Source organism: Oreochromis niloticus, linkage group LG22 (assembly GCF_001858045.2).
Source record: "Oreochromis niloticus isolate F11D_XX linkage group LG22, O_niloticus_UMD_NMBU, whole genome shotgun sequence".
Classification (NCBI taxonomy): Eukaryota; Metazoa; Chordata; class Actinopteri; order Cichliformes; family Cichlidae; genus Oreochromis; species Oreochromis niloticus.
The window spans coordinates 29848717-29861159 of record NC_031985.2 but is presented as its reverse complement, the minus strand read 5'-3'; the positions used below and the strand labels follow the sequence as shown (position 1 = coordinate 29861159).

General features: G+C 44.0%; 1 protein-coding gene across 1 annotated transcript; it reads right to left on the bottom strand.

The window, feature by feature from the left end:
- Positions 1 to 5275: 5275 nt before the first annotated feature.
- On the bottom strand, positions 5276 to 9249 carry irx1b (iroquois homeobox 1b). Its single transcript, XM_003443819.5, is given in 7 exon segments — positions 5276 to 5444; positions 6059 to 6119; positions 6353 to 6664; positions 6667 to 6943; positions 6946 to 7149; positions 7554 to 7796; positions 8500 to 9249. Coding segments are annotated over 7 exon segments (1383 nt in total). The 5' UTR covers positions 8737 to 9249; the 3' UTR covers positions 5276 to 5395.
- Between the last annotated feature and the right edge of the window lie 3194 nt (positions 9250 to 12443).

Sequence of the window (12443 nt, the reverse complement as noted above, 5' to 3'; positions counted from 1 at the left end):
TAACAAACCCGTGGATAAACATTGTTTCAAAATGGCTGAAAAGAGCCATCGATGCGAACACCCTACCGCAAACCTCCCCTTCGCTCCTAATCTGCTTCCTCTCTCAGATTATTGCTGTGAATGGGCAGACAACAAGAGAAAAGACTTATCACTCCCACTCTTTCATAGCATTTGTTGTGTGTATTTTCCCCCTGTATATTAAATTTGTCTGCTTTTTAAAGGCAGTGGCGACGTTTGCTGTTTGTCTGTACGGTACTCGCAGCTGCAACGCGACAATAAAACAGGCTAAGCAGCAGCACTCTGTAAACTCAGTATTGTGGAGCTTGTTGAATTACCCATGAGTTTTGATACTTTGCTTTTGTGCGAATGCTTAATTCCACTAATCCCTGCGGAGGAACAGTGAATGGTCTAAATTCCCTATGATATCTTGTCTAGGCTAAACATTTGCTCACTTACGTATACACTGGGTACAGAAAATTATTCTTTTGACAACATTACAACAGATTTAACCCAGTGCCCCGCTTATCCTGCGATGACATGCATTAGCTTCATTGCATTGGGAGGTACATTTCCATTTCAAATTACAGCTCAGCAGTTAGCATCCAGACACACACACACACACCGTTTTGTTTTGTTTTTTCTGTAGCTTGGTCTTGAGCTCCAGTGTTAAAGAGTTTTACATGCAGAAAGTCCATTAAAAATTCCACAAATATTAACTACCATGTTAATTATTACTTCTCCAGGGACTTTAACCGCGTGTCAGCCCTTTTCTTCTCCAAGCCCCTTGAGGTCAAGCTCTGTAAAGCCTATTTGGTTATCAAACACTGACCCTCCCTAACTCTCATTTCTCCCCCACACACCTCTCTTGCCCTCTTTTTCTTCCCATGGCCTTTTTCTCTGCCTCATCATCCCCCCTTTCTTTCTCCTCCCCTGCTCATGTCCCTTTCTGTCCGGCTGGCCCTCTCAGCGGGGCTATAGAGTCCTAACTTGTCTACATTTACCCCCTGCGTTGGATGACCAATGGGGCCGTTGAGCAGAGAGTCCCTCCTTCGGCGCTTCGCCATTCTCCGCAAGTCAGCTCATGCTCTCTGTTTTCACGACCTCTGACCCTAGGCCATGGCAACTGTGGCAGGAATGTCAGGAGTGATTGGCAGGATAAAGAGTGCAGGCCCTCTCTCCCGCACAAGCGGATTTGAGACACTTTGAGGGGTGAACAATGGCGGATTTGGGCTCGATTGGATCACTGATGAGCTGATGACTGTCAAAAGAGCACGTCGTCTTTACATAAGCCCGATTATCTCTGCGTGGCGGAGGAGCAGAGGGGTAACCGCTGTAGGAGGAAGGGGCAACCGGTGGGGATTTCACCCCCATGCCGAGTGCTTCGAAAAGGGGATAGACCTGCACACGAGGGCCAGGCTTCGAGGCTTGGACCTCTCTCATCCACTGGGGGCCTTTAACAAATCTATTCAGGCGACCGGGAGCCCTCATACATGTGGGCATAATCGCAGGAGGATGGCAAAAGAGTGATGACGGGGGGGCTACGAGGGGGGATGACACATGGAGGCGATCATTGTTCAATCCCTGAACATCCCATCAAGACGACAGAGGAGCAGAGAGAAAGGAAACGCGAGGATATATATAGAGAGAGTGAGATGCTGACAGAAAAGAGCAGTGGGACACGCAAATCAAAGCCAAATCCCTTCCATAATCTGCCTTATTAATGGGGATTAGAACTCACCAAAGAGCCTATATCAGAATACCAAAGCACCAATAAAGACTCTGCTCACACTGAGAGTTTGAGGAGTTGATATGACTCTAAAAACTCCGCACACAGAGTCTTGTGTTGTGTTGTGTTTCTTTTTATAAACTGTTGGATTCTACCAGTCGAAAAGTTTCAGGACAATTTGGACCCTAAACTCTGATGGAGTTTGCTTTGGCACAACAAAAAAAAAGAAAAAAACAAAAGAAAAACCTAATCATATTTTGGATCTGCACTGCTTTTTCCACTCCTTTCATAATGCAACATGTTTTGGACACGCCGTGTAACAGATATAAAAAGGCCATTTGATGTCATTTTCAGCCCCATCATGCTAAGCTCACTGATTTCCAACTCTGAAAGAATAACATATTGTTCGAAAGAGTGAAGGGGTGTGCGAGCGAGAAGAGCGGCTGATATTCTCCTCAGCGGTGCTGATGGCAGTCTGTCAGAGCTGGCAGAGGAAATGAAAATGGCCTCAAGTGTCTGGCTCCCGTCCACGCCGCTCTCACATCAATGACAACCCTCGCTGCATCATCTCTCCCTCCCTCATTTGCCTTCTTTAGACTTAAATTTGCTCTTTCCGTCCCTCGTTTGCTGACACTCTGGGTACGTGGGTGGGAAAGCAGAGGGACAGACGAGCGCCGTGCAGACTTTTGAGAAAGCGTCACCAGTCACGACGCTCCTCTTTTTTTCCCCACACCTCGTACGCACGTCAGATTTACGGCAAGGTTCCAACATCGTTATGAAACCACACTCGGCGGCCTGGTGGCTTACCTTAAAAAACAGGTTTCAAAAAAATGGCCTGGCTTTCTCCAGGAGTGGCAAAATTTGCCTGCCAGCATCTCTTTGAGATAATAAGCACTTTATATTTTGTCCACAGGAAAGCAAAATCAGAAAAGATGTTTTTTAAGGGAGATTTTGAGTCAGCTAACGGCTAACATACTCCTTTAAGACCGTTTATGGGCCATAAATTTGCTACAGTTTAAAAATGAAAGGTTTAGTTTTTTGTGTGTTTTTTATATACATATAAATTTGAGTGATTCTTACTGGATGATTATGTGTGCTGTTTCATGTTGTTCTTTGTGGGGATGATTTCTCGGGAGCCAGCCAGAGAAGGCTTCTCAGCGGAGACAACAGAATAACTGAACTGAACTCGACCATTAATATAATGATAATTGTAAAAAACTTATTATAAAAAAAAGGGCTAATGTAAAATTTCTGATTTTGATCACTTGTGCCTATATTGTTTTTTAAACGTGGATCAAATTTTTAGGATAATCTAATAAAAGTTAGACAAGACAAACTGTGATGTTTGAGCACAATAGATCAAATATAAGATTTTAAATTTATAATGTGATCATAAAGTATTTTACTTGTTTTTTTTAGACAGTCTGACTTAGAAAAACATATATATACCTTGGTGATGGGCATTTTTGGTCTTTATTCAGATTGTGGTCCTAAAGATGAAAAAACTATAGTACTTGTGGTCTTTAAACTAGAGTTCATAATAAGTAGTATGTGATGCCTGGATTAGGGTTACTCCTCACTGCTTTGTGTCTAAGTCCAGTGAAGAGTCAATTAAAAAAAGAAAAAAGTGTATCTTCATGTATTTTATGTCTCAGATGAAACCTTTCCAGTTTATCAAAATAAAATAAAAAATGACCAGATTTGCAAATTTGTGCTTTTCGCCTCCGATTGGATGGATGTCAGGATGTCAGCTCTTTGCAAACAACAGCTCCAGCAGCTGCTCGGCTTTCAAAACCCGATCCTGCAGCAAAGGTTTGCGTATCGTACCTGAGAGGTGGTGCAGACACCACCGTGGGGGCAGCCGTGCTCTACTTTCTCCGAGAGTCAGGTGGCAGCATTGAGCCAATCTCCAGATTCACAAACCTGGTGGCTCTGATTTTATTTTCCTCTCCTTCCAGAGCACGATTTACATTCAGATCACCATCTAACTGTATTTTTGCTCGATGCCCAATCTGGACCCCATTTAGATTCATTTCCATTCCACAAAACAGTTTAACAAAGAAATCAAAGTTAATGCACAAGCTGCTGTCCTGTTATCAACTGTTGATGTTCAGCTGGATGGCAGAAAGCAGCTATCTAACATATTGCCACATATAGATTTTTCCACCTTTCCATATATGTAATTTTTTTAAACCCAAATTTACTCCCAAATTTGTACTTCTATAGACTTCAGCAGTACTTCACTGCTTAAACTTCATCATACACTTTACAGGCCACATTTTAACAGCCCCTCGCTAAGGCCACGTCCCTTCTTCCATCTAACTAGTAAGTGTTAATAATTTTAAATATCAGACTTTCAAAGACTTGTAGCAAAGACTTCAACAAACACGTCAATCTAAATTTTATCTGCACATAAACCTGGAGCTGTCTGGGCCCCTTGAGAGGCCCCAAACTGTGCCGCTAAACCAAGCATCGGACCACAGCTTTGAAAACAGTCGCCGTTAGCAGCTCTCAGACCCCCCACCATCTTCTCTCTCTCTCTCTTTTTCTCTCTATGCACCCCCTGTCTTTGGGCCTGTGAACGTCAAGGATGCCACAAAGTGACACACAAGCCCACCACCACCGCCCCAACCCCTTCTCTCGCCTCCCCCGTGAGCTGCTGCCCCCATACTGGCTTGCTGGCCTTTCCTCTCCGTCTGATCCATATTTCAGAGGCGGCAGTGGTGGCACCGAGGGGTATAATCCAACATTAAAGCGAGGAGGCCTGGGCTGAAAGCACAGGTGCAGGTTCACAAGGTCCTGGAAATCTTCAATTTTCAATTTCCGCAGCGTTTGCAGTGGCTTCCAAGGCGCGGGCATAAGTCTTCGAGCTTTGTTGGCGAGAGTGCAGGTTTCAATAAAACTGACTTTCCTGGTAGTTTAAAAAATAAAGGAGCTGACACTGCACGGTTCGTGTGAAACAAACTAGACACAGGGACGACGAGGTCAGCTGGAGATTAACTGCAATATTTGTATTATATGTATATTAATATAGATATATAATTACCCTTAACATACCAAATACTCTGTAATTCACTTGAGCTCTTGAAGGAAAACCTACTAAAGGAGAATTTCTCTGCATACATTAATTGCACTCTCTGTACTGTACTGGCTACTTATTGTAAATTTATGTTATAAAAATCCTAAATTCAGGCACTAAAAAAATAATAATAATACTAATAATAATGGGTGCTTAGTTGAGGAAGTTTACAGTGCTTCTTAATCTGCATTTTGCCCTTTTTTCTTCGATTTCTTTGGCAGGAAATCAGTCCTCTCTTATTAAATACAGGTGGTGGGATTTTCTTCAGTAATAAAGCGCTATAATGACATTTATTTAGTTCCCAAAAAATATATTCTTTAAAGACAAATTCATATCCTGTATTTACAATTTTTTTCCAAGGTTTCCATTCACAACAGAGGAACAGAGGGGGGACATAAGAGGACATAAAAGAGAAATACAAGTGATTCAGAGACTAAAAAAACAAACAAACAAACAAAAAAACGCGAACATCTCTTTTTCATGTGGAAGCTAAACAGTAATACTACAACAGGCCACCCAGTCCAAAAAAATATCCTTCGTTAAACTGTTCTCCATTAAATAAAATTATTCCTCTCTTTTTCTTTCTCTTCTCATATTGTTGTTGTCAGAACTCGCTGTGCTGCTGTCCCGTGGTGAGGTCTGAGGAAAGAGAAGAAGAGGAAACTATTGCTCAGAGGTGAATAAAGTCTAGACATTATAATTATATTATCTGAAACAAATTTGGCAATTTTACTCTTAAAAAGAATCCTTAGTTTAAACTAACGAAGCAACTTTTTTAACACTTCGAGTTTGTTTCCTTCAAACGGTGTTAAGCTGTATTTATGCAAATTAAAAACCCCACTATAGGTAAATTGTTTTATGTCTTTTCACGCTCTGCTTCATTCATGATGTTGCCATCAGGGCTTTCTTTGACATACATTAGCTTCATTCACAGGGGGGTGAAGGGGGGGCGTGAATAAATAGCGGCAGATTATTTAAATGACATAGGTGGCGATAGCTCATTGTTGGAGGATGAAGGGGGGGCAGGCTGGGAGGGCTGGGAGGGAGGGAGAGGCGCAGAATATATCAGACTCCTGCCTGACGAGGCGTTAAAGTGGGGACTCAATCGTATGATTTATGTGCCGAGTTCTGCCTCCCGAACCAGTCAGGTGTAACAGTGTTTACCTCTTGCTGTAAGGTTCATTTAACGTGGGGCACGTGGAAAAGAAATCGAGGCTGATGGTGTTATAATGCCAAAATTGATTTGAAATCACCTGTCAGTGATCATCTGAAAGGGGGACTTCAGGGAATCGGGCCTGTGGTCGCTCTCTTCATCTGCGGAAGGAAAGAAAACAGTGAGTGACAAGGTGTTCGTGAAATTACCTTTGAAAGTAAAGTGAAACTGCCCTGCAGGAAGGAGAGCTGCTGTTGTCGCCATTTGAGTAATTCAACTGAACAAGTCCTATAAATACTTCACTTAATAATAATAATAATAATAATAATGATAATGATAATAATAATAATAATAATAATAATAATAATGATAGGCGTTGAAATCAGGCCCATACCATCTCTTTTTGGACTGAAGCTTCCTGATGACTCTACATCGCTGTCGTCTTCTGTACCCGACGTTCCCGTGCCGACCGCTGCCGGTCGTGCGTCACGACGCGCAGCCGGCACTGCGCCGTGGACGGGCAGGTGTCCGGCCGGCGCCCCTGCCAGGAGCGACCTCATGTTCAAAAGAGAGTTGGCATTCAGAAAAGCTGCGTTGGCCCAGTTGTGCAGCTTGCCAATCTGGCACGTGTATATTCCGTGACCCGGGAGTAAGGCAGGGTGTCCGGTGGAGGCCAAAGCCGCGTGGTGCGCATGGGCCGCGGGGAAGATTTGTTAGAGCTGTCGGGCGCCGTGGCGGTCTCAGCCAGAGACCAGATTTTAGGTTTGCTCTGTGCTGGTCTCTGGCACTCCTGCCTGCCGGGCGAATGTTCCGCGGGAAGCTTGACACTGGGCGATTTACCGAGAGAAACACCCGCCTCTGCTCCTCTCAGGGCCTCCGCAGAAAGCGTCCTGCTGCTCTCCGAGCTCTTCGACTCTGAGGCCTGCTCGGCGGCGGACAGGCCCGCCTCGGCCTCCCCCCTCGCGGAGCCACGCTCCCTTCGCGCTGCTCCTCGGGTCTCTCGATATCGACGGTTTCCAAATCTATCTCCTCCTCTTCATCTTCGTCGTCGCTGCCGTTCTTGCCGTGCTCGTGCTCGTCCTCGTTGTCGCTGCTGAAGATGCGGCCGTCCCGGTCCTCGGCGCTGCGGCCCCAGGTGACCTTGTTCTCCTTCTTCAGGCGTCTGCGGGCGTTCGCGAACCACGTCGACACCTGTAAAAGAAAAGTGCGTTTTTAAGCATTATTATTCAGATGCTGCGGTTTGAAATCTGTAGATGGGGAATTATAAAACATTTATAAAAGACATTTGATTTCATTTATTATTCCCGAGCTCAGATAAAAAAAAAAACTGAACTGAGGGTTTTTTTCTCTGCAGGTGTAATGCGGTGTTATTAAAAACAGTCACATGTGGGCCAACTGAGTTCTCATAACAAATAGCAGTGCTATTGAAGGACATTAAAATGAAGAATAAAACCTTTAAAATAATGATTAGTGATTTATTTTAAGTGGGCCTGGAGGCTGATGCCCACCAAAGTGTGCTGTTAAGGTGCCAGAAAGACCACTGAACTGAAACATTTTATACAAATTGAGCTCTGAAAACATCCCACGTTGCCCACCTGTGTGAGTGTCATTCTCGTAATGATAGCAAGCATGATCTTCTCTCCTTTGGTGGGGTAAGGGTTCTTCTGGTGTTCCTGCAGCCAGGCCTTCAGGGTGCTGGTGGTCTCCCTTGTGGCCGTTTTGGCCCTTGACGGGTCCCCGTACGGGTACTGGCCGTAGGGGTAGAAGCCTTGGGCGGTGTGAACAGGTAGAGAAGCTGGGTGGGACCCCGGGCTGTCCTTCAGCTCATACTGTGAGCCCTGGAATGTTGTTGGGAGAAAAAAAATGGGGGCAACTTGTTGAGCAACTCCAAAGATATTTGCGCCTCAAGTTCAGAAAATATGTAAACAGCAAAATCCAAATAGAAATTTGGAGCAAAAACTTTTTGCGTGAGAAAACAAAACAACAACAACAACAACAAAAACATACAGATTTGAAAAAATCAGTAATTAGACACAGATCACAACAAATATCCCTAGTGTTTTTTAGGTCGCTTGCAAATTTCTATGATCTAGGCCTACAATATTATTTTGTTTTGATTTTTATTTAATTCAATATTGATAAATGCCTTTATGCTAAAACGTGCAGCCTGCCACAGTAGACAGGTCCACATTTATAGAAAAAACAAAAAAACAAAACAATATTATATTCAAGCTTTCAAAAACCATAACCTCAAATTAAAGTTGAAGTTTAGTGTCACGCTCCCAGAGATCGTTAATTTGTGTTATGTGGCTATTCAGTGCTCTGCAATTCACCCAAGTATTTATAACTCTAACACATAGATAATTAAATATTAATTATTAATTTTTCTCAATAAAATTCACAGAAATTCTCTTTAAAAACTAACAAAAACAAAACGAAAGACCCGCGCATTTAAATGGTTCATGTTGTATTTACGCATTACAGTGAAAAGCTCAGCCTGACTATTTTCTTATGAACACCTGAACGTGTATCATCTCTCACCATCTGGGAAATGAGGGCGAGGTCTGTGGCTCCGCTGTACGGCAGAAAGGCACTGTAGTTATGAGCTGCCCATGGGCTTCCGTACATCCCCAGCATGGAGCCGACAGCCGCGGCGGTCGCTGATGAGCTCACGCCGCCCTCGGTGGTTCCTTCCCGGGCAGAGCCCGGCCGCTCGCCTCCATACACCTCATGGGAGGCACTGAGGAACTGGGGATACCCCAGCTGAGGGAAAGACATGTCCGGAGTACGCGTGCAGTAAATCTCTCCCAAAGTCACAAGTGCGAAAAAAAAAGAAAGATGATGCAGGAAAAAAAAAAAGAAAAGAAAGAAGGAATCCCCCAAAAAGAAGAGAAAAAGCGGGACTGTTTAAAAAAAAAAACAAAAAACAGGATAACCCCCACTTAAAAAAAGAAGAAACTGTCAGCCTTCACTTCCACCGAGTTGTGTCTCAGGAGCAGTTTGGCACTTTCGAGTGCGGAGTTGATGCGTACGTCTGGCCGCAGGAGCTTCTGGATGTGGAGCTGAGTGACTGATTGGCAGCCTACTTAAGCACCAAGCTCCTCCTATGCCCGGGGCAGGCGATTAGTGCATTGGTTAGCCCAGGTCGTCTGCGTGTGTGTGCGTGTGTATTGATGTGTGTGATTTAATTTCGACAGTCTTCACTGTGTCTACCGAAAAGGTAACCTGTGTGTGTGCGCGCGCATGTGTGCGCAGTGTATGTGTGTCCTGCACAATGAATTCATTAATTACTACTACTACAATAATAATAATAATGATAATTATAATAATAATAATGATAATTATAATAATAATAATAATAATAATAATAATAACAATAATAATAATAATCTCTCCGTATTTTGGTGTCATTTCTCGGTGCTTTGATTGCTGACTCGTGGGGTATGCCGGGACATTCCTGGTCCAGCAGATGGGCCGGGAGGCATTGATATGGTCGGCCAGATCCACGAGGAATGTCCGTGATTATCGACGGAAGTCAGTGGAGCATATTTTTTCAGAGCTGTGGAGATAAAGGAGAGTGGAGGTAATGACAGAGATCGAAGATGATAGGAGATGGCAGAGATACGGAGCGCACGGGAGCTGTGGAGTGGAAAATGACAGATGTTTGCTGAGAAGAATAGACTACTGTACTCTGCTAGGCCCTTGGTATCAGTTGCAGATGTCGCAGAAATGTTAAAGCTGCTATTTGAGGTATGAGATGAAAAGTGGTGGTGGTGGTGGGGGGACCATATTTATGTGGGAGAAAGTATAAAAATGGACCCTCACGTATGGGAGGAGGCAGGCTGATGTGTCCTCATTGACAGGCTTAACTATCAAAACACACAGCAACTGTGCTTCTTTGAACACACACACCTCCTTTCACACACTGTGTCACACACTCTATCACACACACGCACACTTGGGCAGTGCTAATGAGGTTGAGCACCCTGCACCCTGCTCTGTGGCCCTGTGGCCCTCCTGGGTCCCCTCAGAGGTTAGCGCTGTAATTACTCCATCCCTATAAATACAGATTCATCATTTCACACTCTGAGCTCCTGATGAGCTTGGCTGAGCCGAGAGAGAGAGAGGAGAGAGAGGAAGGGGAGGGAGAGGGGGAGGGAAGAGGGGTCTAATGATTTAATTACAGTGCTTAAAGCCCACTCTGGCTAAGTGATGGTCCTCTCTCTCTCTTTCTCCGCTCTCTTCCCTCCTCAGCGCTGGCACCTAGAGAGCTTTACTCATGAATCTCAAAGCTGTTTTTCCTAAACACATATTATGACGAGCCCCGCCGCCGCCACTGCTGCTGCTGCTGCATATGTGTGTGTGAGAAACAGAGAGCGGGAGAGGGAGAGGGAGAGAGGATGCTTAATCTCCATGGCATTTTAAATGGCATTCATGGAGAGCGCCTCTATCCTCATTGCCAAGGTAAATGGAGCCAGGGGACTCTCCATTTCAGCTCGATAAAAGAGCAATGTTAAAGACCCTCACCATCCACCCCTCCGCCCCCCCACCCCCTCTCTCTTCCTCTCTCTCTCTCTCTCAATCTTTGCCGCTCTCTCCCTCCCTTCCTCACTTAAAATTAATGTTTTTCTCATGACAGGGGAGGGAAACGAGACATATCCACCATCTAATAGGATAATATAGCCCCATTCACCACCATCACCACCACCACCACCCCTCCCTCCCTTCTCTCCCTCTTTCTCTCTCTCTCTCTCTCCCTCTCTGCCTTTGTAGCTGCCTGATTTCCATAGTGTCTCTGTGGAGAGGCAGTTAATGAATTCCTCTGAGCTGGAGAAAGGGGGAGAATGGTTTGGCGGTTTAGAGAGAGAGAGAGAGAGAGAGAGAGCGAGAGAGAGAAAGAGGGAGGGATAGGGGGAGGAAGGCTTTGAGCTATGCCATTCAACTTCACAGCCTCGGCCTGCTTGTGCATTCACCCTGTGCGTTTGTGTGCGCCGTGCATGTGCGTGTGTGTGTGTCTTTTAACATGAACCTGCTAAGACTACCAAATATTTAGACTGGCCTCAGACCTCTTTTTATGGCGACGGTGGATTGAGGGATCTCAGGAGGCAGCTTGACTCTATTTGAATCCCATTCCCTGCTATTAGCTCGGCCCAGACAAAGGAATAACTTACCGCAGGAAACAGACGAATAAAGTCCCCACAATCCACTCGCACTGGCCATTTCCTCTTGGGTAATTTGCAGCGGGGAAAATGAAGAAACCTCCAAACATCACAAAGCTTTTTTTTTTCTGTGTGTTTGCTAACAGTTCAACAAAGGAGAGGTGGCAACAGTGATGCAAAAATGTTTGAATTATTAACTTGTTTGGCATTCGTAGATACTGTTTGACCTCAGATTTGCTGTTCACAGAGTCCTACATTTGCAAGAGTGACAGAAAATTAAAGGAAAATGATCTACAAAAGTCATCGGTCTACAAGTGTGGGGGAGTAGCATTACAGCAAAAACAAATGTACACACACCGAGTGTAATATCAGTGATTGCACTGCAGTATTTTATGCTCTGAGGATCTTTGGCAGTGGGACAAAGTTTACTTTTCATGCACTTCTCCAACTTCAATTTTTACTTATGTTTTTACTTGTTATGTTGTTTGATATGTTTAAAATGTTTTTAAAATATATTTCTATGATATAGTGACGAACAATCATGAGGATTTCACACTTTTCAAACACCATTATTGGTGAACCTGATGCCATGACTGTATGCTGTCATTACTGATGTTTGATGGTTAGTAACTTTGGCCGAACATCTACCAAAACAGGAGAAAGTCCAAATTTCTCTGTATGTGCGTCTTAAATTAGTACTTTAAACCTGTACATATCGGTAGTATGATTCAAAATCCACATGTCACCATTTTATTTGGAGCAAAATGTCCTACAGTGGAATAAACTAGTAGTAAAATTATATTTACAGTATGTTTCAGCTAAAAACTCCACAGTGTTATTCTCTGCCTTTTATAAAATCTGTATGTAAAAGTAAGTCGTCACTTCCTGGTTTCAAACCTGGATCTGCATTCTTTCTGATGGCAAGCAGGGGGCGACTCCTCGGCTTACAAACAGCGGTCCAGTTGAATAGAAGTCTATGGTAAAATGCCAGTTCAGCTCCCTTGCTCTATGACCTCATTAAATACATTTCTGATGGATTTATGGTCTTATTTGCTAGTTTTAAGTCTTTCCAAATAAAACTCCACAAGAGTAAACACAGATGAATTCAGAAATCCCGACTTTCCAGTCAGAATTTTCCCATGGTAATGTCCCCTTAAATCAGATTTCCAACTCAGAAAGTTCAAGAGGCCCCAATAACCTCTGATTTCACAATCCATGTTGCAGACAGTGTGCACAATAAGCAGCAAAACAATAGAATTTGTAATCTGTAGTATCACTGGTGTGTATTTGTAACGTGCTAAAAAAGCCACACACAAGAACACTGGC